This window comes from Lepisosteus oculatus, chromosome 2, assembly GCF_040954835.1.
Source record: "Lepisosteus oculatus isolate fLepOcu1 chromosome 2, fLepOcu1.hap2, whole genome shotgun sequence".
Taxonomy (NCBI): domain Eukaryota; kingdom Metazoa; phylum Chordata; class Actinopteri; order Semionotiformes; family Lepisosteidae; genus Lepisosteus; species Lepisosteus oculatus.
The window spans coordinates 1,424,991-1,452,765 of NC_090697.1; the positions used below are offsets into that span (position 1 = coordinate 1,424,991).

Sequence of the window (27,775 nt, forward strand, 5' to 3'; positions counted from 1 at the left end):
GCTGTCCTTCAGTGATTGTAATGGGCTCGGGTTCTAGGGCTTGTGCCCTCGCCGCTCTCACCCTAGTTCGTGCCTCACTGCATTGGCTCGAATCCGGGTCTTGCCAGTTGACCTAAAGAAGACTTTTTTTTTTTTAAGTTAAAAAGGAATTGTACCAAAATTGTTTTGGATAGCTTTCCAAAATGTTACTGTTAAAAAAATGTAAAGGTAAATGTTAATTTTAAAGATTTTGATATTTTATATTTAGATACGATTTGGATTAAGGATATTGTAATGAATTCGGGGCGCAGATTGCACTGGTCAGCGGCCTTCCTAAACCCCGCCCTGACCACTTCCACTCCTGTCCTGCCCCCTCACCGCGCACCCCAGCCGGGCGCTCTCCGGGCGCTCTTCGGCCGCTCCCCGGGGCAAATGCGCTACAATATGTTCTTATTATTAATCTGTTAAATATTGTAACGCAACGGGGGCTCAGGCGGGCGCCCTTGCCGCATCTGGTCGGCCCCATCCCGACTGGAGGCTCGAACCCGGGACTTCCGCGTCTCTCTGCAGCGACCTAGCCCCGTGAGCTAAAGAGAGATCTCTCTACAGCCCAGTAGCTGTGGTCCTGCTATCACAGGGAAGGGCGGTGACGTCACCCGCTCTGGTACGCCGGCTCTTACACACACTGCTTGTCGGCCGTAAGCGTTACAATATGTTGGCAGAACACTTCATCCACAAAAGTAAATGGTCTAATAGTGCTCCCTCTATTAATGCCTTTAAAGTGCAATTCCTTTTTTACTTAAATTATTTAAGAAATTTAAAGAATCAAAAGGCAAGACATACAATGGAAGTATGTAAAAAGTATAATTTTAAGCTTGTATAATTGTGAATTCCTCTGGATGTGAAGTGTCTGTTTCTCGGTCTTTTTCATATGCTGTCTCCTTTTTTTAAAAGCCCACCTTCCACTATTCCATCTGGGTACTATGGAAGCCTACCTGGCGGAAATGGGATTCCATAAAAATTAGTGTAATTAATTTGATTTGTATCAGGGCACCTGACAAGACAAGTCTTCAGGCCTTATAGATCCTGTACGATTTATGAATCTAGTGTAACTGAACAGCCGACATACAGGTTGTATGATCTGATTGCAGTGTGATGACAGCACCGCCCTACCCTGCGCATAACAGGGATGCTGGCCGCCGGGGCTAAAGAAGGTCTTAGCTCAGCTGGCAGGACCCGGCTTCAAGCCAATGCAGGGAGGCACGAACTAGGGTGGGAGCGGCAAAGGCACAAGCCCTAGAACCCGAATCCGTTGCAATAACAAAAGGACAGACAATGAAATGTGGGTTATTTCGAAGTCGCAAATGTGAGATATAAAGTCGCAATTCTGGGTTTCTACAGTAAGTCGCAATTACGAGATGCCATAGCGCGTTTTCTTTTTCCTCCCTGACGGAAACGGGCTTCCATAGCATGGTTTGCAAAGTCCCAGTCCCACAAATGTTTGACGTTCAGCTGGAAGGTGCTTGATTAAGACCATTTCAGTAGTTGGGTTCGACCCTAATAAATGCGAGAGAGAGACGGATGTGCGGTGTCTCTCGGGTTGTTGCAGCGTGTGGACTGTGTGGCAGAGAGATGCATTACGGGAAGTCCCGGGTGCGAGACTTAGTGTATACAAGGAGGCTAGCTGAACTGTGTGAGATTAGGACCTGACCTCCAGTTTTTCTACTAAAAGTTCATATATATATATATTTCCATTGCCAGAGAAATCGAGAATTTGGATTGGTTCTATTGCTTAAACAAAAACACACAACTTACAGTAAATTGTAAGAATAAATTGTAAATTGTAAGAATTAAGGGAACCTTGTAAAAGGCAGTGCTCTTCATTTTAAACTGTTTTTCCGTTTCTCTAGATATGTCACCATCAATAATCGGTATTCGTGCTGTTAATTATTGCTGTCAATAGACGTCGTGAGGTGCAATTTTGTAACACAGATTTGAACATTATGCGGTACTTTGCACTGGTACGTTTTGTGATTAAACACTGTATTTAGTAAGACTGCGTTCTGGAAAAAAAGATTAAAGTAAAAAAATGTTATTTTCCATTTTAAAATAACGGAAGGATATTGAATATTATTGTATTGATGTACACATATTTTGCATTTTAAACGGGGATTTGTGAAGCACATTTAGAACATTAATTTTTAATGAGCTCCAAAGGGGAGTATTTTCTATTACAAAAAATAACCTAAAACCTCCTATTATTGTCCTAGGTGACCTTTTTATTTTATTTAGAAGTTCATAACAAGTCAAGTGATGAAAGTCTTCTTTGGATTGAAAGAATCCTGATTTAGATTTCTGGTCTAGTATGAATAAAGCATAGTATTTTTTTCAATTTTAAGAACTGTGGGAAGAATAGAGGGCTGGAAATTCCTGTTCAGATGCTTGGATAAGGCACATTCCCATTCCACTGTGATCTGGAAGATTTGGCTGACTGTCCTGTTTGTCTTCAGGATTCTGCTGCTGGGAGCTGTAGGAGAGAAGGTCTGGGGTGATGAGCAGGCCTTCTTCACCTGCGACACTCAACATACTGGATGTCAGACTGCGTGTTATGATAAGGCCTTCCCGATCTCGCTCATTCACTTCTGGGTTTTTCAGCTCATTCTTGTGTCCACCCCGACCCTAGTGTACCTGGGACACGTCTTGCATGTTATCCACAAGGAAGAGAAGCTGAGGCAACGCAAGCTGAAAGAAGAACAAGATGAGTCTGACAATCTGCTACAGAAGAAAACCAGTAAATTACCAAAATACACAGATACGAAGGGGAAAGTCAAAATCAGACGGAGTTTGCTGAGTGCTTATATGGCACATATTATTGCTAAGATATTGCTTGAAGTGACTTTCATTGTGGTCCAGTATTACCTCTACGGGTTCATGCTGTATTTAAGGTTTTCATGTGCTAGATCCCCCTGCCCACATCGAGTAGAATGTTTCTTGTCACGCCCCACTGAGAAAACCATTTTTAGTCTGTTTATGCTTGTAGTTGCAGTTGTGTCTTTGATCCTAAACCTTATTGAAATCCTGTATGTTTGTGGTAAACAAATCTGTAACTGCACACGGAAGAAGAGTAAAAACTGCACGACTAGTCCAACTGTTCCACTTACAGATGTGGACAATTTCAGGAATGAGGATCATGAATTGTAGAAATGGTGAACTTAGAGGCTGAACTGCATGGGAGGAAACTTGGGAATGGTTACACTAAAAGCACTGATGCAGAGGAGGAGAGTACTTTGATTAAAGAACTGGGGTCAGCCCTGCAAAACGAGGGCAGCTCTCCCTGTGTTCAGCTCAGCTCTGTACCTTGGAAAATCTAGAAAGACACTAACATTTATGACAGTAGAAAATATAGTAGTGCTAGTGGCTATATTACCCATTTCTAAATATACTCCTGTCAGTTTTATTCTATGCCATATACATGTATTTACTGGTATTATTGCAACATCAGTAAGATGTACAGTAAAAGTGTAACTTGTGCTTGTAATGCTGTTTGTGGCTCCAAGTAGAATTTTTAGGTGCATTTTACCATAAAATAACCACAAATGTAAATGATAGAACACGTTTTGCACACCTTGTAATTGAATATGAGTGTATTTTAGTTGGTTTGCAGGTTGCTCTTTTTTTGCAATACTTTTCTGCACCTGCTCCCTGTTCCAGCCTCCCTACAAAAGCCAGACACTCACCCTGTTCCGGGCTGCATCTGAACACTGAGACCTGGAGGCCCGCCTACCACCAAGTCGCCCTCCGTCCGCGGCTCTGAGGGCATAGGTCTCCTATCGGCGTCCTGACCCAGCCGAGTCCGGGACCTGGAGTGCCTGGCCCCGTTCCCCCTTTTTTATCTCCCCGACCCCTCGCCGGATCCTGCTCCGGTTTTTAACTTTGTCATGTCTCTTGAATTGGATCACCCGGCTCTGGACTTTTGCCTCAACATGGATTTCCTAATGAACACCCTTCGGACTTGTTTGCCTGGACCACGCCTGCCTGAGCACCTGCGCACCTTCGTCACACCCTCCTGTTCGTCTACCAGCCCAGTTCCTCGTCTCCTCCCCGTGTCTGTTCACTCCCTTCCGGATTCTGCTGTCTGCATAGGGTCCTGAAAAGATGCTTCATAACAATTTGACTCAATTTGACAATTTGAGGGAATTTAGGATATCTGTGTGAAACTGAGGTGATATAAATACAACAAACAAATGCAGAAACATATAGTGATGGAAAAAAGAAACACAAACACAGCTCCTCCTCCACACTCTGGCTCTCCTGTCTGCTTGGAACAGGCTGAAGAGTGACTCATCTGTGAAGAAGACCTGATGCCACTGCTGACGAGTCCATCGCAGCCTCTCTCTGGCCCAAACAGGTCAGGTGTGATGTCTAGGAAGTGTGAGCAGAGGACCTCTGACAGGTCATCTTGTTCTAAGGCCAGCAGCATGGATGTTATATGTTAAAGCAAATATTTTGTATTTTGAGTTGTTATTAATTATTGCTGGTAGCTAATACCTATACCTTCCCTGGTCTTTGGAATGTAATTTGTGACAGTTTTATTAACTGATGTTATAAATGTTAAGCATTTCTCATCCTGAACATACTTCATAGTAATTAGTTAAAGGGGAACTGCAACACTATTTTTATTTTTCGGGGTTAGAAAGAATCAGCTCTGATTGTTACAATCCCTGCCTCCTGGCAACAGAAGAGGCAGAAGAAGGCGTAGTCTTAGTTCATCAGTCCACCTATCAGTGTACTTATTCACCACCACACCTCCGTCTCATCTTCTATTTAAGCACTAGTCTTTTCCTACCTCCTCACTCAGTATTGGTTTTCCTTTCGAGCTTCTAAGTTGCGCTACGCCTTCTTCCTGAAGGTTTTTCGGATTACGGCTTGGCTTCAGTACTCACTCCCTGTTTGGATCTCTGGCTTCCCTTGGTCTCTTGGCTCGTTCTTTCAACTACTGTTTTCTTTGGATCACCGCTAGGCTTTATCAGCTCCTGCAAGTGGGTTCATTACTTGGTTTCGGTTTCACTTACCGAATCTGTAACACTGATGAGTGCATTTCAAACCACAATGAAAGTGCTTAACTTGGAATTTGTACATTTTTTTTCTATACTGGCGATTAATTTATTTTGTGACTGAGATTTAATAAGCTGTCTGAGAAACTGGGACCGCAGTTCCCCTTTAAAACCAGAAACGGAAACTGTCTGACCTTTATCATATACAAAACAGTTCTTGTGAATTTTCTGGTGAATTCATACAGTAGGCGGTGATTTTTCAAAAAAGTATAGTGAATTTCAAAAATGGGAAAAAAAAGACAATTATGTGCTTAGTGTTACACCCTGGCAGACACTGTCCCCACAGCAACCGGTCACAGTCGCGGGCAGAGTCAGACACTCTCTGGCGCCATGAGTGCTCAGTCAGGGTGGCTGCCTGTAACGGGTAATGATCTCATCTGGTCCAGGATATATGAACCCTGCGCTGTCCATGGTCAGGTGCTCTGTCATTGAGCTTCCTGTTGGTTTAGGGGAGAGCTCCTTGCAATAACCAGCCTGTCAGTGGGAAAAATAATCTGCCAGAATCAGTCTGACTCAGTCAAGACTGAGATCCCTGTCTGCCTCATTGCTGCTCCACCTCCACTGCAGCCAATCAGACCTGTGGGACTGTGCAGCATCCCTGTTCTGCCCCGCTCCACTGCCCCTTCTCTGTTCTCCCGTCTTCTGTCTGCCTGCCAGAACATCCCCAGCTCTCCCCTCTCAGCACCGCATCATAACACTCAGGAACAGGTCTGGGTTTATTCCATGTTGAAAAGAGAAGAAAGGAAACAACTTTTTTCTGCTGTGGAGCCTTCTTTGGGTGTCATCCTTTAGGAATGATACTATAACTACAACATCTATAGTGGAATAGGAGGCAGTTAGAAAGTCTGGTCTTGGAACAGATCGCTGTGAAGGGACGGATTGCAGGTTTGGCGAGAGAAGGGGGCAAGTAGCCAAGGGAGGTGGAGAAGGAATTGGGATGAGATCTGGAAAGGCATAGTGGATCACAGCAGAAGTAGGCTGAAGTAGTTCAAGTAGGTAGCTGGGTCAGCATGCTTAGGCTGCAAAGAAACAAGTTACGGTTACTCTTATCATAACACTTAGTACATCGTACAGGGTCTGTCCTCCCTGTGACTCCTCAAGGTCATGAGGAATCTTCCTCTCAAGGAAAGATTAGAGTTACCGAGACAGCACCATCATAAAACTACTTTTCTCGTCAGCCTTATGAGACCGCTGGATGAAATGCTTCCCTCATATATCAAGGATACTAACCATGCCCTCCAACTTTTCAATGATTTCTAATTTCAGGGTCCAGAATGTTACATTTTTACCATGGACATCACATCTCTCTACATCGTCATTCCCCACCATGACGGTCTTAGAGCCCTCAAGCACATGCTAGACAAACGCACACTCTAGTGCATCTTGCGGAATCGGTTCTCACACTCAGTGCCTTCTCATTTAATAACATTTTTTATCAGCAGGTTAGTGGAGTCGCCATGGGCACGAGGATGGGACCTAGCTATGCCAAAATTTTTGTCTGCTGGGTAGAACGTTTCTTTTAGAGGAAGCAACTATCTAGCTAGAGCTAGCAGCCATATCACTCTGCAAAGCACAACTGGCAACCCACTGAAACTAAGCAGATGTGAATCTGGTCAGTACCCAGATGAGAGACCTTCTGGGAAAAACTAAGGTTGCTGCTGGAAGAGGTGTTACTGGGGCCAGCAGGGGTGCTCACCCTGCGGTCCATGTGGGTCCTAATGCCCCAGTATAGTGACGGGGACAGTATACTGTAAACAGGCGCTGTCCTTCGGATGAGATGTAAAACCAAGGTCCTGACTCTCTGTGGTCAATAACAATACCAGGGCGTTTCTCGAAAACAGTAGGGGTGTAACCCCTGCGTCCTGGCCAAATTTCCCATTGGCCCTTACCAATTATGGCCTCCTAATAATCCCCATCTATGAATTGGCTTCATTACTTTGTTCTCCCCACTGATAGCTGATGTGTTGTGAGCATTCTGGCGCACTATGGCTGTTGTCACATCTTCCAGGTGGATGCTGCACATTGTTAGTGGTGGAGGGGGGTCCCCATTACCTGTAAAGCACTTTGAGTGGAGTGTCCAGAAAAGCGCTATATAAGTGTAAGCAATTATTATTATATTCTTTGATTCCTACATTGGCTTTGTCCCTGACCTCTACAAGCGATACATCGATGACTGCGTCTGTGTTGCTACATGCTCTAATGACCAGCTAGAGCACCCCCTGCATCAATTCACTAACTCTCACCCATCCCTCAAATATACAGTTAACATATCTTCTACCACTTTTCCGTTTCTAGGCATACATTTATCTATTAACCATCCATGACTCTCTACCTCGATTACAAACCCACAGATTCACAAAGCTATCTCCTGTACAGCTCTTTTCACCACACTCACACCAAAAACTCACTCCCTTTTTCACAGTTCCTCAGGCTACGTCGACTCTGCAGTGATGACATGGATTTCCAGAGCCAAGCACTCAAAATGTCTCTTTTTTCATCATCAGGGGATACCCCACCCATGTTATGGGTAGGCCAAAAACAGCCCACGGATTATCAACTCAATTAGAAACTCCCAGTCTCACAACTGCATTCCTTTGGTGCTTCCCTATCACTCTAACACACTTTCTATCCCCAGGACCATTATTAACAACTACTCCATTTTACAGGGCAATCCTTCCATCGGTACCCTTTATTCTGACCGCCCGATCATCTCTTACCGCCGACCAACCAAGCCGACCAAACGTAAACTTCTTGTTCACAGCTCCCTTGACCACACTCGGTAATCATCCCCACCAGGCACCTTCCCCTGCAAATGAACTCGCTGCATCACCTGCAAATACATATCTAACAACACGCTCATTCAGGGCCCCTCAGGTCAATTCCAGATCACCCAGACAACATCCTGTACCTACAGCAACCTCATTTTCTCTTGCAAAAAATCCCCAGCTATCTACGTTGAGGAAACCAGAAGGTTACTAGGAGACTGCTTCAGAGAACATGTTAGGGCTGTGAAGATTCAAGATTTCTCCAAGCCCATAGTTTCTCATTTCACCTCAGACAGTGAAATGACACTGATCTCTCTGTCTCTGTTCTCAAAGAAGGGTTTCTCAACTCCCACAGCAGAAAGACAACAGAAACGAAACTCATCCTGAAACTAGGTTCACATCTTCCCCCTTCTCTCAATCACAGACCTATTTTCATGTAATCTATTCTCATGCAGGTTTGGATTTCACACCTTTCTTCACCCCTCTCCACTTTGCACTTCCTGAGTGGCCTCTCTGCCTCTCCCCTCTCCCTCCTCCTCCACTTTTCCAGCTTTTGTTCTCCTGTGCTATTTAATCTTCGCTGTCTGCTCTGTTTTTCTCGCACCTGAAGAAGGCTTCACAGCTGCAACGTTGCATTTCCTCTCTTCTCTTTTCAGCATGGAATAAACCTATTGTTCCTTTGCAGACAACGCATACTGACGCAGGTACCCACCTAAAACTACTCAGCCTATCCTCAGAGACAGGATAGAAGGGCCATTAAAGACATTTCATTGACAGTAACTACTCCTGCATGCTGTAATGTTGTGCATTTTATAAATAAACTGATTGATTAAACTGGTAAAGCATGCAAGAAACAGCCACTTCAGGAGGAGTACAAAATATCCTTTTGTAAAAGTTCAGCTTTAACATACTGGGCAAATACACCTTAAAATTGTCCATATTCACCATGTACCAATCTGTTGATAGTAAATATAGTAACAGCATGATAACACATACAAGAAATATAAACCATGTTAAAATTCAAGAAAGAAGGGATGTCCAGGAAAAGGCTTGTCCATGCCATTTGTTTGGTTTGAAATTAAGATCTATTTCTAATATAATGGATGAAACAAGTAGAGTTCTGATATAAATCAATAAAAAAGGATTTTGAATTTAGAGAACAAATTATTCAAAAATTTAAGACACACAGATTAGAGGTCTCACTTGAAATACTGAGTGATCCCTCTAGTGGTAAAATGAGGTTCAACACCTCACATTTGTTCTACTCCGGATTAGAATGTAAACTAATAAAACAGCAGCTGTCATTCTTTATTGGTAATTGGTAAACAAGTTTGTGTCTGTTCTCTGGTCTCTGGGTCCCGGATGTCACATGTTATCCCAGCTCATCCCACAGATGTTCAATGGAGCTCATGAATGACAAGTATAGCGTCTACTGTCACATTATTAGTTCACAAGACAGACACTGTAAAAGCTTGCACACAATACTGGATATGTCAGGACATTGCTTATTTCTTTCCCTAGCAAAATGGTAAACCTAAAAAAGCAATTAAAACAATATTTTGTACCATACCTACGAAAGGAAGAACTATATTATGCTTGTTGTCAAATGAACAGGGAAAACAATAGTAGATCAGAAATCAAAATATGAAATCTGTGAAAGTTACACATTTTCACAAATACAGAGCATTTTGTCAGGATCTCCAAGATCCAAGATCTTCAAGGTCTGAAGATGGCAGTAGACATTCCTGAAGGCAGAATATTTAAATTTCAGTTTTGAATTGGCCATCCAGAACCCTGGCAGACAAGACTTTGTAATGTCTTTGTTTGAGGCTAATAGCTCAAGCAATAAACCAAAGCTGGAATTCAGGGTGACAGGAAGGAGAAGTACCAGTGAAGAGCTCCATTGGACTAGGAAAGCAAGTCTGATCCGTCGCCCAACCCTCTCTTACTCACAGAGACAGACCTACTCGCACTCCAGAAGATGGATGAGCTCTGAAGACCAGTTCATACTGCACCTCACACCGTAGAAACCTCAAGGACCAGGTGATCCCCATTCCCCGCTATTCAGAATATGAGCTAGAGCCTCACAGCAAGCTTCCTTCATTTGCACACCTCCTAAGGGAATAGATAATTCTCTTTTGTTTTAGGATTGGGTTCTATGCTAGATAGCAAAACCTTAAAATCTTTTTATTTCATATTTTACGGTAATTGAATGCCATGCACCTCGAGATAAAATGTAAGTTTTCTAACATTTAATAATTCTTTTTCTCAGCAACTCACTTTCTCATTTTCAGGCCCTTTCTCAAATCTTTCTGTAAGTCATTTATTGGTATTTATTGTTATTTATAATGAACTCATACAGATTGTAGTATTTTGGGGTTTGGCGAGGACCCATTTCGCAGTGGGTCAGCTGCACTGGCCAGCGGCTTTCCTCGTCCCCACCCTGACCACTACTACTCCCGTCCTGCCCCTCGCCGCATACCCCAGCCAGGCGAATGAGCTACACTGCCCCTAACTGAGATGTCTGGTGTCCTGCCAGTGTCGAATAGCTGGCCTACATCCAGCACACAATCCTGCAGCCTCTGTGCCACCCGGTGAGTGCGCCCACTGTGTCGAGGTGGAGTCTGGCGGTCTGCCCCCTCATGCCCCCCCAGCCCGGTGAAAACACTCCTCACGGTGGCGAACCGAATGCCAAATCCACCGGGGTGCACAGTTCCCAGCCCAGCATGAGCGAGGCCAGGGTGCACCCGGTGGATTCATGCACAGTCCCGCTGGTGCCACAAGACCAGGGTGGCCAGTTGAGTGGAGAGTGTCTGGTTAAAACGCTCCACCAACCTGTTGCTCTGGGGATGCAGTATGGTGGTCCACGTTTTCTCAATCCCAGGCGCTGGCACACCCCTGCGATAACACCCGAGACTCGAAATTGTAGCCCTGGTCGCTGTGGAGCTCCTCCGGCACCCCCAGCCTGACAAACATTCCCTCCAGCAGGGCGTTGGCTAAGGATGCACTCTGATCCGGGAGGGTGTAGGCCTCAGGCCACTTTGTATAGTAGTCCACCTCCACCAGGACGTAGCAGCTGCTCACCTCGGTGCGCGGAAACGGGCCCAGCATGTCCACCCCCACCCGCTCAATGGGCGCCCCCACCTGATGTTGTTGGAGGGGCACCCATGAGCGCCCAAAAGGACCTTTCTGGGCCACGCAGACCGCACACGTCCAGCAGGACTGCTCCAAATCCCGGTGAAAGAGACCTCAATAGAAGTGGCCCTGGAGTCACTGCATGGTTTTCGCGGAGCCGAAGTGCCCCATGCCCAGCTGGCCGTGCACCGCTTGGAGAACCGCCCTGCGAAGTGACTGCGGCACCACCAGCTGCCATCTGACCTCGCTGCTGGAGCGTACATACAGTACCACCCTCAGCGCAGCATGCTGTCCCTCACCAGCAAGGCCTCCCACAGTATGCAGAGCACCTTCATGGACTTAGGGTGAGGGCCGCCGCCCTTCAGCGGAGCACCGGCCGGATGTCGGGGTCTGCCTCCTGCTGCTGCGCCAGTTTCGCCAGGCCCACAGCAACTCCCTCTGGGTGACGCAATAATGTCTCTTGCCCATATTGAGCGCCCTGCTAAAGTATGCGACGACCCTCTCCCCGTCTGGCCCCTCCTGTACTAGCACTGTGCCCACCCCTGTATCACTGGCGTCTGTATCCAGCACATAGGGCAGCGTTGGATCTGGGAAGGCCAGGAAGAGAGCCCCCACCAGTGCCTCCCGCAGCCCCCGGAAGGCCGCCTCACAGTCCACGTCCCACACAAAATGCCCCCCTTCTCCTGAGGTGGTGCAGCGGGCCAGCGCGGCTGGCGAAGTCCTGGACAAACCTCCGGTAATAAGACACCAACCCCAGGAAACTGCGGAGCTCCTCCAGAGCACCGGCCAGTTGCGCACCGCGGCGACCTTCCCCGGGTGGCCCGCGGTCGTTACATTGGTGTTACTAGTGGGATGGAGCAGACAGAGGCCCTGAGCGGTGCGGTGAGAGAACCCTAGCCGAGATGGAGAGCCTGCCCAGATGGAGAGGAGCCCGCGGAGCAACCTGCTTTGCGTGTGCAGCCTGGAGGGACGGTTTGGGGTCGGCGGGAAGCTCGACTCTTCAGGCCGGGGCAATGTAGCGCCACATGGGGCGCTTTAGCCATGCGCATGCAAGGCTGGCTGAGAACAGCGCCTGGTGGTGGGGCTACAGGACTGTATATAGTGGGACAGAGGCTGGGAGATGGTTCTGCAGTATGAATTCATCCTCACTAAACCAAGTTAAGGCTTGCAAATTCTAAAAAAAAAGACTCAAGCATTTAATACTGCTTTTATGGGCAAAATGTAATGACTTCATTAGACATGCAATCGTACAACCTCTAAATTACAGTTTGTTGCAGATTGTCTATTGGGTGTAAAGATGATGATGATCATAAAAATGATAATTCCTTACACTTACACTCCACTCAAAGTGTTTTACAGGTAATGGGGATCCCCTCCACCACCAGTGTGCAGCCCCACCTGGATGATGCGCCAGTCCTCTCCCCGCACACCAGCTCTCAGTGGGGAGGAGAGGAGAGTAATGAAGCCAATATATAGATGGGGATTATTAGGCGGCTATGATTGATAAGGGTCAATGGGAAATTTGACCAAGATGCCAGGGTAACACCCCTAATCTTTTTGAGAAATGCCCTGGGATTTTTAATGACCACAGAGAGTCAGGACCTCGGTTTTATGTCTCATCCAAAGGACGGATCTTTCCCTTTTTACAGTGTAGTGTCCCCGTTACTATACTGGGACATTAGGACCCACAGAGACTGTAGGGTGAGCAACCCCTGCTGGACCCATTAACACCGCTTCCAGCAGCAACCTCAGCCTTCCCAGGAGCCTCCCCTCCAGGTACTGACCAAGCTCACACCTGCTGAGCTTCAGTGGGCTGCCTGTTGTGAGTTACCGGGTGATGTGGCTGCTGGCTCCATATGGGTGTGTGTCTCTACTTCGTGGTGGTAATGTTATTGTGATATGGTTTGTGAATTGCACAGATCAATCAAGTGGTTGCCACATTCCTACTAAAGAGTTTATGTTTTGCCTCAGAGACATCCAAAAATAAAATTAAATGTAATTTTTGGTTTTGTTTTGTATTCTGTACAAGTTTCTTCTTCCTTCAGTTTACATTCAGAAAATTTGGAAAATCTTTAAATTTTCTTTATTGAGCAGCAGTAACAGACTGTTTTAGAGAACTGAAATGTAACTTTGCAAAACAGAACAAAAACGAATGCAGACAGTATCGAATGCATGATTGTCAAAATGACATATTGCTTGGCTGAGGGATGATAACTACATCTATATGGAGATAATATTTACAATTGAGATGGGACATTTCAGTCTGTCTATCTCCTTTGGTTTGTAGTAGCTAAGTGATCAAAGGCCCTAGACCAGTAATTTCTTGAAAGTCATTACATGATCTGTAATTCCCGGAGCATATTCTATAAGCAATTTTCCTGAATTGTTTAAACTAGTGTTACCACAAACCTTCACTGCTAATATGTATTCATTGATAATTGTCACTGACTGTTCTCAACCTCTGGAAAGACAGAATTACAGATGATACAGTCACAATAACTGTTACTGTCCCTTGAACCTTTCTTCTAAAAGATACTTTGAAACTATCCTTCCATTACCGTTGGAAGTTGGTGTGATGATTATTACTAGATCATAAGACCTGTCTTAAAAATATAATTTTTACTGAAATTATATTAGGGCTAGTGGTACAATATCCACTTTCTAAATATGTTCCTCTCAATTTATTCAAAGAGAAACATGAAATATGTTTACATGTTCTTATTGAAAAATCTGTAAAACATAAGCTAAAGTATAACCATTACTTTGTGGCTCCAGGTATTTAACTGTTTAAACAAAGATGCAGATAAACTCCTATTAATCATTGTCCAAGAGCTTCTGTTTTTTAACTGCTGAGTAAAAAACACCATATACAGAAGAAACTTATTTTTCCAAAGTGATTTTGAGCTCCATTTCATGATAATACAGTATATGTGTTTTAAGCTCAGACACCTACATCTTAAGAGCAGGAATAAATTAAAGAAGATGTTTTATATCTGTGTGAGGAAAGCAAGAAGGAGCTGTAGGATTGTTTTCCTAGAACACGTTGTGGAGTTGTGTGAAACATGACCCCAGCTCTGTAGGGGCTGTCATCAGGTCCCTACCCAGCTCACGTCTGGCCTACATGTTTTCTGTGTTTTATTTTTGTGTTGGCTTGGCAGAAACACTGTGGTGTTTCTTATTAAAACTGGTTGCAGTTTCTTTCTTCAGAGCAGTCAGATTTACAATATTGAAAAAAATGTTCTGTTACGTATCAAGATTTATGTTGCATTTACACTTGAAGATTCAGTAGGGATCCAGTTTTTCACTAACTGCACTTTTCCATGTAAACATAGTTTAGGCCCATATCTGGAGTTGTTTAAAAGTATAATCCATATTATTTTTCTTTTTAATTAAATTAATTAATTAAATTAATTAATGTCAGATAAAAACAATGAATGTCTGAAGTTCCTAAGACGAGAATTAAGGCAAAATGCAGGAGCCATTAAAAATCAAATCTGAAACTTTTAAAGTGAAAGACAATTTATGTTTTTTTTATCAGATTATTCACAGGGTAATCTTCATTTTAGATCCTTTATTTACAAACAGGAAAATGTCATGCTCAATACCGATAGCCACAATCCATACAGTATGTGTATCACAGAGTGTGATAATTTTGTCAATAGAAAACACTGATTATCAACAAAGCTGAATACATTCCCTTTACTTTGATGATTTAAACTGTTGGTATGAGATAAAATTGACTGTAGATGTTAAAATAAAATAGAGACAAAATTAAACAATTTTTTTAGGTGACAAGAAATCTGCAGGATCAAATATGACACTGAGAACATTTTAAAGCAAATAATCATTTTCAATTAAATTGATTGTTTTAGTCCCATGGGATAATTGCTTAAGATAGAGTTGGATACAACAAATGTTTGATTTCTAGTCATTTGAGGTTCCCCACCGGTTTTTACAGTGTGAGATACTATAACCGTCTCATTCATTAGTAATATCAAGGTGTAGCTTGACAATGTGCTTATTATATAAATATATACAGTATATAATCTTTTGTTAAAGGTTAAGTGTGTTTTTTCATTTAAGAAACCTTTATTTTATGTAATTTCAATGCTGTTTTAGATTTTAAGTTTCTATTAATCATTAAACAGCTGGCAGCCTATACAGTACAAGGTCTTTCAGTTTTAACTGGTGGCAGTTTTATTTCCAAAGACGTGGCAGTTCTTGTTCTGTATGCACCTCAAAATTGTCCAATTGCTCGAAAAAAAAACTCAGAAGCTGATTGACATTTATCTCCTAGCAAAAGACTTTAGTGAATTCCCTGGCAGTTTCCGATCATCAGAAGGTGAGAAATGTGCTCTGGACAGTATACAGTATATCATTTTTAGCAAGCTTTGTTATTCTTTACATAATTGATTTTCTTTTTAAAGTGTACTTAGTTGATTTGATCAAATCACCATCAATGGCTGAATCTGGAATTTGGATTTATATTATAGCTTAAACATTATGTAAGATTAAACTGCAAAAAAACTTGTAATAGATGGGCAATAGTTGTCTTTCTCTAAGTTTTTTCTCTGTCTTTCAATATTTTCCCATCGCAAATCAGTATTTTGTTTAATGATTACACACCCTATAGTGCAGCAGTTTGTGAGTGTACAACACAGTTAAACAAAAATAGGACTTTCATTCTGTATTTAGGATATACTTTGCAGATGCTTTATGCTCTCTTAATTCCATGAGTGAATAAATATTGTATTTTCTATTTTTTCTGAATAAACATTAAAATTAAAGGAATTACTGTATGTTTTCCTATTTAGAGCATTGAATGGACATTAAGTGATATTGGATTGCTACTCAATTACTATGCATTTTTAGGGCAATGGCTCCAATGTGGAATTTCTGAACCTATTTATTAGATTAATGCGAGCTGACAGATTATCAGCTTTGTGTTTTCGTATTTAATTGTGAAACTTTGATTTTCAGTAAATGATTATTTATTTTCATTTTAAAGAACAGAGTGAAGAATGGGGGACTGGACATTCCTGGGAAGACTGCTGGATAAAGTCCAATCCCATTCAACTGTGGTTGGGAAGATTTGGCTGACTGTCCTGTTTGTCTTCAGGATTCTGGTACTGGGAGCTGGAGCAGAAAAGGTCTGGGGTGACGAGCAGTCAGATTTCTTGTGCAACACACAGCAGCCTGGGTGTGAGAATGTGTGCTACGATAAGGCCTTCCCAATCTCCCACATTCGCTTCTGGGTTCTGCAGATCATCTTTGTGTCCACCCCAACCCTAGTGTACCTGGGACACGTCTTGCATGTTATCCACAAGGAAGAGAAGCTGAGGCAACGCAAGCTGAAAGAAGAACAAGATGGCAATCTGCTTATGAAAAAAATCAGTAAGATCCCAAAATATACAGATGCTGATGGGAAAGTTAGAATCCAAGGCAATTTACTATGCAGTTATTTAATAAATGTGATCTTTAAAATTCTCTTTGAAGTGGGCTTCATTGTAGGCCAGTATTATCTGTATGGGTTTGTTCTGGACCCCGTGTTTGTATGTAACAGGAGCCCTTGCCCCTTCAAAGTCGAATGTTATATGTCCCGGCCGACCGAGAAGACTATTTTCATTTTGTTCATGCTTGTGGTAGCGTGTATATCTCTGCTTCTGAATGTCATTGAGATCTTTTACCTCTGTGGACGCAAGATTAGTTATGCTGTAAACAAGCAGTATCAGCAGCAGATTGGTGGCTTAAAGATTCCCCTGACTTCTGAGGTGGTTTCTTCTGGTTTTAAAGCACCTCTGGATTGTGAGACTTTCAGTGATAAGCATAGTGTGCTACAGAACAAGACTAATTTAAAGATTGAGCAGAATGAAGACAAGCTGGAGAGTGAGATGACAAGAAGCATAAGTGAGGAGGAGTGTAAAATGAAGAGGGAAGCTGACCCACAACCTCCTTGGTGTGGTGAAGCTCAGAGTACAAAGCACAGCACTGAAGGAAGCATTCAAAGCATGAAAGACGACGAATATTTATTGAGTGAAAAGTAGATCAACTACTGCATTTCACCAACAAATACATTATGTAAGAATGAGGTTTTATATTTAGCCTAACAATGTCAATAAATGTATTGAATATGCTTTGTGTTATACAGTACCTACTCTGTGTATGGTAACAAGTAATAGGTTTATTCCATGCTGAAAAGAGAAGAAAGAAAACACAACGTTGAGGGTCACACCTGAAGACTCACCTCACACCTTAAGAAGGCTCCACGGCCGAAACGTTGTGTTTTCTTTCTTCTCTTTTCAGCATGGAATAAACCTTTTATAAAAAAACACATAATAAACAAGTAAAACAATTACTTGTTCCTTTTCAGCCTTTGCATGCTGACACAGCTACCCACCTGAACTACTACTCTATGTATGTTTGAAATATAAAGATTATAGTGTTGAATTAACACTGATAAATTCAGCTAACAATTCACAAAGCTCTGAACTATACTGTATGTGTATCTAAAAATAAATTCAAAATATTGCTAGATTATTTAGAAAGTGATAATCTAATTTCTTTACCTTTATCTAAAAGACACAAACCTGTGATTTTAAACCTGTTATTCGAGATCTGCCTAAATAATTAGGATACAAGAAAGGGTAATTTACTACTTGAAAAGACACATTTTCTACCTTCTACCTTCTACCTGTGATAAAAATCAAGCATCTGCATGGCACTCTTATTATTTAGCCAGTTTTGAATGTTCCATCTTGATGCTGTTTTGTGGGCAGATGAGTTGAAACTGGTATCCTGGATGCGCTGTGTGCGAAATAAGGAATTGAAATTCCTTGTCCTTGCCGTTTTTATTGCTAAAACCTGCTCCAGTACCTAAGACAAATATAATGTTGTTACACCCTCATAAAATCCATACATTTCATATAAATTCACAGAACCTTGTTCATGCCTTACAACACCGTTTTTAACATACACATGGTTTTCTGCACCACATTTTAGATTGCTGTTTGACTACTTCAGCAGTGTTACCGTCTTCTAGCCTGACTTCAGAGGCTGGCCAGTGCCGGGGCTGGGAGACCTTTAGAAGGAGCTTGGTTGTGGCTGTGCTGTTGGTGGACTAGCAGGTGGCACTGCTCTCCCTGGTCCAGAACTTGAAAGCAGCAATTCTAGGAAGAGTTACAAAAAATCAAATGTTTCTAAATACTATAAAACTCCTTTTAAGTTGTGTGCCAGTTCCATGCAGGCTCATGTCCTCCACTAACAATTTCATCCCGCTACACCTGGGGCATGAACCTAGGTCTCCAGTGTACCACAACAGGGAACCAGCCGAGTGAGCTAGAGGACACCTCCCCCAGCCCAGGCAGCTGAGATCCCCGCTACGCGCAGGGAGGGCGATGATGTCACCGTGTCCGAACTAGCTCTGCTACATGAGCACCTTGATAATTCATAGCTGGGATAAATGTGCTCTGACATCCTGTTGGGTTAATTGTGGCCTGTTGTGAGTGTGTGTGTTTGTGTCCGTGACTGTGCCCTGCGAAGGACTTGCATATCATCCAGGGTGTGTCCTGCCTTGTGCCAGTTGCTTGCTGGGACAGGCTCCAGCTCTTCTGTGACCCTGTATTTGAAGAAGTGGTTAGAAAATGGATGGATGGCAAATGTAAGAATAGTCTTGCTGTTTGTATTCTTTTCCCTTATGGCAACACAACACTGTCATGTTTGACCCTCCAGTTCTTACACAAAATGCCCTCAGTTGTGTACAGCACAGTCTATGGTCTGATTGAATACTGTACCTTAGTACTGTAGCTACTGAACTCAAAAGCAGAAATGTTATTTTCTGAATCCATCCTACAGAAAGAAGGAGATTTTCCCAGAGACTCCAACTTGTACAGTACACACTGATCACAAAACTTTCATTTTTATGTTTGTCTTTTCTCTAGTCTTCTGTGTCCTTAACTTGGTTTCAAGGTTTTTGTGCATCCTTTCTCCACACATACCTATGATGTGTCTCAGTGTCGGTAGCAGAAGTTCTGATCTCAGCTCTCCTGTTCGCAGAGTGGCATCTGCAGAAACATCATGCCAGTTCTGGAGGAAGTGAAGGCCCTTCCCTGAAATATGTGCTCCAGCACACTGCAGCACCAGCAGTCACAGTCACGCTTGAAAAGAGAGTTCAGCATCTTTCCAAAATCACATTACATCATATCATGGCACATTACTGCTTTCTGTACACATAATGCCTGTTTCTAGTCCACTTTCCATCTATAATCAGGCACTAATCACCTTAGTACTACTGTTGGAGCGTGCCTTGTCAGAGTAGAGGAAAACCTGATTTCTCCATTTAGTGTGATGGTTATGGTAAATCAGTTTTTCTTGGATTATGTTTGCTGGAATAATTAAAAGTCCGCTCAAACTATTTTGATTGTTTATCTTAGCTCATGAATTTAAAATGAAATTCCAAGGTACAGTACATGGTATGAGCTTCTTTCTACTCTAGAATCCAATCACAGATAAGGAAGCTACTGTGTGGTACAGTATGTCAGCTTGAGGACACTGAGAAAATAAGATGAATTCCAGTTGTAAATACTGGAATCTGCAGATTTTTCATTTATCGGAAAAACCAAATCATCTGTTAATTAATACAAAGTGTCAAGATGCGCGTACAGTACCTTTCATTACAAAGGACACTGAAAATAATTTCTTTCTTTGACCTTATTTTATGCAGTGTGCAGGAGAGGGCGCTATGGTCACAGCAATATGACGGTTGGAGCGCAATGCAGAAACCCACGTTAGATTTGCGTCATATGATTCTGTTCTCATGTTCAAATGATCTTGTCTTAATTGATATAATGCACCACTCTCTGCATATGGCATGCCACAACCTCATATAGCCTAATATAAATCTATATATGTGGATTAAACTCTATATTGTCTTCAAAAATGTAATAAATATAATCAAATTTCACAGTAAAACCACTTCAACGCAAAGTGGAGTTTCATTGAATAATTATTGAATACATGCAATTGTGTAGTTTTTATTAAAGTAATGCGCTGATCACCGACGGAAGTTTTATATGAGACATTTATACGGGCCGGGGTTATTTCTTTTTAGTTGTGTTTAGTGGAACTAAACTTCTTTATGAAAAATGCAAAGTTAAACATTTGAAATTGATTCTTACACAGGCAATCAAATGGAACTAAAATGGTATATGATCCGAAGAAATCATTAGTCATAATCTGTGTTTTTTTCTGTTTGCATCCTTAAAACGCATTGCAAAACGAGTTTGCTAAAAAAAAAAGCTCATATCTGACATATATTTGGTCATTTATTTTCACGTACAGGTAGCTGCTGTCCTCTAAACTTATAAACTTTTGAATTTCAATATTAGTCATTTTGTCATTGAAAATAAAATGTAGGAATCTCTACTCTGTATGGTTGGAGTCTGCCCCCCCAAAAGTTATCCGTGATCCTGTTAATTTGTTAGGAGGTCTACATTACGTCAGGAATCAGGTGACTACAAAACTTTTTTTTTTTAAACCCCAATGAAGACTGTTATAAGCAGAGAAAGTTTGACAAGTCAGTCTCAGTTTCTCCCTGGTCCCGAACTTGGATTGTAAGAAAACGGTGATAGAATTGGACAGATTTTCGGGGAAAGACAAGCAAGGCTCTTTTGTAACTTCGTCCTTCAAGGTAAGTTTGAAAACGAAAACGAATCAACAGACCATCTATACATTGAACTGTTAATTTGAATCCTCTGTACAGTATTCAAGTGAACGTCTGGAAGTCAACTTTTCCCAGTTAGTCACCCTTCCCACTCTGTAACATATGTGTTCAATTATTTTTCAGTTTTCTAACTGAAATCCGCAGTAAACATTTTAGTTTATCAAGTTTATAAAGTAGTTTTTATCATATTATTGCACACAAAGTTATCAGTGATTGGTGAAGTTGTATAATGGTTTTCAGAGACATGTAGTTCCATTAGATTTTCTTCTGTGTGTTAGCTGGTGCGGGGATTTAAAAAACGTTTCTCAAAAGTTTACTCTTTAACAGATTTAACAACATTTTTTTTATGTTTAGTAAAATCATTCCAGAGCTGTAGAGATGTTCTGGAATAGTAATGTATTTCACTAAAAACACGAAACCAATAACGAAATTGCGCAAATAATCTTTATTATCATTTTCAGATGTTATAAATCTTTATTACTTTGCCTAAGGCTGTAAACAGAGTCAAAACACAGTTTGTGGAAACCATCAAGGTTCTAAGTAATCGTCTTTCATAGGTATTTTCCAACAATGTAACATTCAATTTAATGAATATATCTTATTGTGAACATCTGGAGTGCACAGTCCTTGTATTGGTAAGATTACAAGTGTATTACTTTAATGTTATCTAAAAGTCCCTTGAAATATGAATAACTGACACAAAAATACAATAATAACATCAATAATAACATAACAATAATTCATCAATCCTATGGGATTACTAAAGTATTATCTATCTAATAACTTTTGTTAAATAATTATTAAAATATAATATCATATAAATATATTATTTAAAAATAATTGTATGATTTGTCTGTGCTTTACAAGAATTAACAAAACCCCCCAAAATCAACTACCTTCAACAAGTGTAGAAACTGATTCAGATTAATTATAAATGTGTGTATGGAGATTTTATAACAGTTCGTGTACAGGATGTATACTTCTATACTGTATATAGGCACACAAAGATGTGACTGACTGTTTAATCTGTATATTCAGCTGGTTTCTCTTGCCTTCGGGTCTTCTTTAACCTCCATCTGTGACCTTTCATTGATACACTTCTGAAGGATGCTCAAAGGAATTATTTTTCCCCAAAATGCATTTTGCAGCTTTTTTTGGCTCCATTGTGGTCACAACTCTAGTTTTCAGACAGACATCAGAATGACTGTGCCTCCACCCCATACCCAGCAGACCCTGCATGTAGTAAATTATAATTGCACTTTAAAAAAAATTAAAAGCAAAGCTCAGGACTGAATTTTAACAGTGAATATTATAAGAACAATACTCTCAATTGATCTTTGTATTACAGTGTATGTGGAATGTTCCTCATGCTTCCAGCTGGCAGTTTGCACACTCGGCAGCTTCGTAGGGAAGGTTTAAATAGGTTTAAATAGCTTTGCCAGATGGACACGAGGCTACACATACATTATTTAGAACAAGGCTAATGGTGGCTGGTGTCAATTAAGCACCTTCAGTTTAATTTGGATTACAGTCTATGGCACCTGTGTACAACTCTGACTTTAAGTACAGAACTACCATACTGGAGGCCTTACTATCGCTGTCATGTATTACCAGTTTTTCTTTTACGTTTCCTTTATATTTTAATGAGCTGGTTTTCTGTTCAGTAGACAAAAAATGTCGTTAATAACTTGACACCCAACATAATCATTGTTCTGATGCTGTATTTTCCTGTCATGTGTATGTACAGTATAGTCTTTGTAATATTTTTTAAATGTACTAGCATACTGTACATAGAGAGACTACAGGAGGCAACGTGCCTACTCACTGAGAGAATTGCAGCCCATTGCTGTTACTGGAACTGTACCAAGACATCCCATGAGTGGATTTACCAGGAAACAACTGAGAACAGCTCATGTGTAATTATTAATGTTCATACAGTATGTGATGACTGGCCAGGCCATGGCAGCCGTAATGACCTGACTCTCCCTCTGGCCTGCACATTGCAGGCTTGTTGTGAGCTGCTGTGTTGTCTCCTTTACAAATGTTGTTGCTCTTAGACAAATTACTGTAAGATCACACAGGCAGAGATCCGCTTAGGAGGGCCTTGCTGTATCAGATATCACCCCTACCACCTTTGCAGACTGGTCTGCGACCAATCACATCCCGCACCAAGGAGAGTAAGCACGTCACTGCTGTGGCCTAGTCTTGCCAGTTGAGCAAGTGTCTGCTGTCTTTCACCAATCTGAGAAAAAGATTCTTGATAAAACTAAGTGCTGAGAAGTAAAGAGCCTCTTTGCCAGCAAAGGGAAGCAATCTTGCAGATCAGAATTTATAATCTCCTCCAAATAATGTGAGTGCAGTGCCGCCCTGCATGCAGCAGTATAGCATGATAGAGAAGCAGAGTGTCAGCTTCACTCCTGCTTTGGTAGTGCTATGCATGCTTTTCTAATTAACAGATGTCTTTTCAAAAATAAGCATATTGTTAAGCTACCATATACTGCTTAACTTTAAAGATCCCCTACTCTGTGTTTTGTGAAGGCTTGTTGAAACTCTTGCTCATATTCTCTTGGGGGTTTTATGGATAAAAGAAGCAAAATAGTAGAGAAAGACCCCAACCTACAATATGTTGATTGCAAGTATTCACCCTTGTGACTGAATCTTGGGCAGCAGTCCCAGCTGCAGCTCTTTTTGAATGTGTCTCTACAAAGTCTTCTCTCCAGGATGGTGCAGTTGCACCCAGTCGTCTTTGCAAACTTGATCAAGCTCTTCAGCTTGACAGCAGTTCTTCTCACAGATGTGCTATAGGATTGAAGTCTAGACTTTGACTGGGGCCACTCAAGGAGACTCACTTTCTTGTTCTTGTTAAGCCATTCCAAGTAGCTTTGACCTTAGGCTTTGGGTGATTGTACTGGTGAATATTGAATTCTCATCTCACTTTTAGACTTTCAGTAGAGAAAAGCAGGATTTCCTTTAGGTTTTGCTGGCATTATCCTCCATCCACTTTCCCTTCAGTCTTGACAAGCCTCCCAGTCCCTGCTGATGAGAAGCAGAGCTGTAACATAGTGATGCACCACCACACTTCACATCAGGGAGGCTGTTGCCTGAGTGATGCCCTATGTGGGATTTGTGCCAGATGTATTTTTTTGCATTTAGACTGGAAAGTTACTATTTTGTCTTATCTGACCACAAATACAATACAAATACTGGTGTATTTACTTTAAGATAGTGCTAAACACTATGATTGCACAAATTCAACTATGTTAGTTTTCAAAGTGAATTTTTGCACCTGAATTAAAATCTAGGTTTGCCGTCGCAAAGGGGGTTGAATACCTCTGCAATTATAAGTGGATGTATTAAAATATAAAATAAAATATATTTGAGTTTTTGATTTTTCTTTGAAGTTTTCGTCGTTCTTTCTTTCACTTGGAAAAGTGTGAAGTGGAAGCATTCACTCTAAAAAATCTGCAGATAATTTGTTGATCATTTGGGATATTATTAGAAGGGGAGAGTACGTTTTCAAAGCACTGTGTAGTTTATAAAGACTTGTATGGCAAGAGCTTCCACTTGATGAAAGCCTTCTGTCCAATTAACTGAATGCCGAATCCCTCCTGTTTAATCCCCTTCTAACTCTTTGTGCTCTAGTCTTCTCCTTTTTTGTCTCTGTCATGGTACACAAAACACTAACACCCATATTTCTCTAATCATTCTGCGCACACAAACCATAGATTTTTGTGTGTGAAAAATGTAACAAATATCCGAATATGAAGTGTTTGATTTACATGATGTGTGCGTGTGCCTTATCTTCCATACAAATAAGTAGAATTTCCTGTGAAGTGTTCAAATGTAATATACAGTTAAAGCTTACAAATGTGAAATTTCCCCACTCAGATGTGTTCTACTGTACAAATTCTATTTTTGAAAGTAAAATCTATTTTTTTAAATATCTGGGCCTAATATATTTGCATCTTTGATTACAGCAAGAGTGCACTCAAGATGGGTGACTGGAGTGCTTTAGCACGACTTCTTGACAAAGTCCAGGCTTATTCCACTGCTGGAGGAAAGGTGTGGCTCTCCGTACTCTTCATCTTTAGAATACTTGTCTTGGGCACAGCCGTCGAGTCTGCCTGGGGTGATGAACAGTCTGCTTTTAAATGCAACACCCAGCAACCCGGTTGTGAGAACGTCTGCTATGACAAATCCTTCCCCATTTCCCATGTGCGTTTCTGGGTCTTGCAGATCATATTTGTCTCGACCCCGACACTGCTGTATCTCGCTCATGTTTTTTACCTGATGCGGAAAGAGGAGAAATTAAATAAGAGAGAAGAGGAACTGAAAGCTGTCCAGAATGTGGGCAGTGACGTGGATGCACCCCTAAAACAGATTGAGATGAAGAAGTTCAAGTATGGGCTGGAAGAGCATGGGAAGGTGAAAATGAAAGGAGCCCTGCTGCGTACCTATATCGTCAGCATCTTTTTTAAGTCAATATTTGAGGTGGGGTTCTTGATAATACAGTGGTACATGTATGGATTCAGCCTGTCTGCTGTATATACTTGCAAGAGAGAGCCGTGTCCACATCAAGTGGACTGCTTCCTTTCTCGTCCTACAGAGAAAACAATCTTCATTATCTTCATGCTGGTGGTCTCTCTGGTGTCCCTTTTCCTGAACGTGATTGAATTGTTTTACGTTTTCTTCAAGAGCATCAAGGATCGCATGAAGGCCAAAAGAGATCCTTTGATGCCTTGCGGGCCGATGAGTCCGACTCCCAAGGACTGTGTGTCCCCGAAGTATACCTACTACAACGGCTGCTCCTCTCCCACGGCCCCCATGTCGCCCCCAGGGTACAAGCTGGCCACGGGCGACCGGACCAACTCTTGCCGCAATTACAACAAGCAAGCCAACGAGCAGAACTGGGCCAACTACAGCACCGAGCAGAACCGCCTGGGCCAGAACGGCAGCACCATCTCCAACTCTCACGCGCAGGCTTTCGACTTCCCCGACGATACGCACGAGCACAAGAAACTTTCGCCAGATCACGAGTTACAGCCTCTGTCCCTCATGGACCCGAGGCCTTCGAGCAGAGCCAGCAGCCGCGTCAGCAGCAGGCCTCGACCGGGCGACCTTGACGTGTAGCCCCATTCCCAATCGAGAGAATAAAGCGGTACTTTCAACTTCACTGTCTTCACTAGAAACTCTTAATAAACACAGAGACATACAGTACAGATACTTAAGTGCTGGAGGTACTGTCCTTAAACAATGACATTAAGATTAGAGAAGTTAACAATCTGTTGTTCCAAAACACAAGAGAAGGGTGGCAAGAAAAAACAACAATTAAATAAATGCAAGGATGTGTTTGATACATGTTGCTGAACAGTCCCAATTTTTTGTTCCTATAGCTTTGTTTATATATTTTGTGTAGTTTATTATTATTTTGTTCTATATATTTTTTTGGTGTTCCCACACAAGAACATTCCATTTAAAATTTTTGCACTTTGATGTCACAGGTTCCCGTGAAACTTTTTTTCCAAGTCTGTAAAGTTGTTTCAAACTACAACTATATCTTTTATTCCCCTTATGACCTTAATGATTTTCAAGCTTAAAATCCTTTCAAGCTTGTTGTAAAACAGGGTTATAACTAAATAATCTTATTCTGTACCTTGTACTTAACTTCATGAATTAATATTTATTTATTAGATATACAGGACATTCACCACTAGACAATTGACTACTACCCTAGGTCATTTCCATATGAATAATAAAGCAAAATAGATCCAAAACCATATTTATTGAAAAAAATCCCAATTTCAGCAGTACTTTTTTCTTAATCAAAAGAGAGATCTCTTTTAATATTAGTGGACTGTCATTTCCTGATAAACTTTGAATTTATGTGGCGTCAGTTTTATTAATGTTTTTGTTGTCTTGGCTTTTGTGGAAAAGTGGACATGTTCACAGGATGGATAAGATCTGCTGTGAAACAAAGGCACAGCTTCATTCTTCACAAAAATGTCCCTAAGGCTCTTCAAAAGGGATGTGTTAATTTTTTTCTCTTGTTGTAAATGTATGGTTATTTTGGAAAGCAGTAGCAGTTTTAATTTTTTTTGGTTGTGGATGATTTTTTTAACGATGTAATCATTGCTGCTTGAGTGATAGATGTTTTAGTACTGTAAATCAAGCTAACTGTCAAATGTGAGTTTTTAGAAGACTGCTTATAGAGCTGGACTAATATTTAGTCAAGAGTAATAAAATGTATATGCCAATGTAGCTCCACAGCCACCACACTCTTAGATAAGTTTTAATTTGGAGGTTAAAATGGTTGAACATTACATTGCAGTATTTTGGTACTCAAATACGAGGATTCGATGTCTTTTCAGCTACAATGGTGTTTGCACTGAAACTTTGACTAGGATATAATATGTTACATAAAGGGGATAAATGTTTCATAGCATGCATGTTACTAATTTATTTTACAATACACCGGTCAGAAAAATGAATGCATCACTGACAATACATTTTACATTTCAAGTTTTGCAAATTATTCATTCACAGTACAAAACGTGAATGTACATTTTTGTGAAGTACAGTGTGGTCATTTGGTATTCCCTGTTAATCCACTGTTGTACAGTGTGTTACTGCATGATAAAAAACAAAAATGTCATTAATCATACCTGCTAAAAAGCTATTTTAACCAATAAAGATTTTCTTTTCTTACAAATGCTTTTACAGAAATGTCTTCTGGTTTCATTTGAAACACTTGAATAAAATATAATGACCAGTGAGATGTCAGATCTAAAACAGAAGTTAGAATTCTACAATAGAAGACTATAACTGTATAATATATATAATATATATACATGATACTGTAAAATATTGCAGCTACTTTAATATTACAGTTGTTTATACTTGAAGATTCTTTGAAACATTAAGCTTTTTTGGAATTAACAAAATACTTTTCAAAACCTTTTGTTTTCATACATCCTGTAGAATTAAGGATACACAACTGAACAACACAATTACACGCATAAAGTACTGCTTGTCTGATAGTGGTTTAGTGTCAGGGGGGAATCTTA

The 27,775-nt window shown here is 41.3% G+C and overlaps 3 protein-coding genes across 4 annotated transcripts; all 3 read left to right on the forward strand.

The window, feature by feature from the left end:
- Positions 1-1,168: 1,168 nt before the first annotated feature.
- On the forward strand, positions 1,169-4,980 carry LOC102682957 (gap junction Cx32.7 protein-like). Its single transcript, XM_015358540.2, is given in 3 exon segments — positions 1,169-1,251; positions 2,379-3,184; positions 3,187-4,980. Coding segments are annotated over 3 exon segments (1,053 nt in total). The 3' UTR covers positions 3,351-4,980.
- Positions 4,981-15,184: 10,204 nt separating this feature from the next.
- On the forward strand, positions 15,185-17,126 carry LOC102683161 (gap junction Cx32.2 protein-like). 2 transcript variants are annotated; one of them, XM_015358321.1, is made up of 2 exons: positions 15,185-15,335; positions 16,002-17,126. In XM_015358321.1, the coding sequence occupies exon 2, from the start codon at positions 16,015-16,017 to the stop codon at positions 17,035-17,037; it is 1,023 nt and encodes a 340-aa protein (XP_015213807.1). In that variant the 5' UTR covers positions 15,185-15,335; positions 16,002-16,014; the 3' UTR covers positions 17,038-17,126. The 2 variants fall into 2 exon arrangements, with proteins under 2 accessions (XP_015213807.1, XP_006626506.1); XM_006626443.2 differs by having other exon boundaries at positions 16,007-17,126.
- A 3,412-nt stretch (positions 17,127-20,538) lies between these two features.
- Positions 20,539-27,424, forward strand: gja1b (gap junction protein alpha 1b). The gene is made up of 2 exons (XM_015359917.2): positions 20,539-20,678; positions 24,689-27,424. Exon 2 carries the CDS (start codon positions 24,705-24,707, stop codon positions 25,839-25,841), a length of 1,137 nt encoding a protein of 378 aa, XP_015215403.1. The 5' UTR covers positions 20,539-20,678; positions 24,689-24,704; the 3' UTR covers positions 25,842-27,424.
- The last annotated feature ends 351 nt before the right edge of the window (positions 27,425-27,775 follow it).

What these genes read in the sequence shown, in the direction of transcription:
- LOC102683161 (XM_015358321.1), top strand. Translation starts at nt 16,015, where the DNA reads ATGGGGGACTGGACATTCCTGGGAAGACTGCTGGATAAAGTCCAATCC.
- gja1b (XM_015359917.2), top strand. Translation starts at nt 24,705, where the DNA reads ATGGGTGACTGGAGTGCTTTAGCACGACTTCTTGACAAAGTCCAGGCT.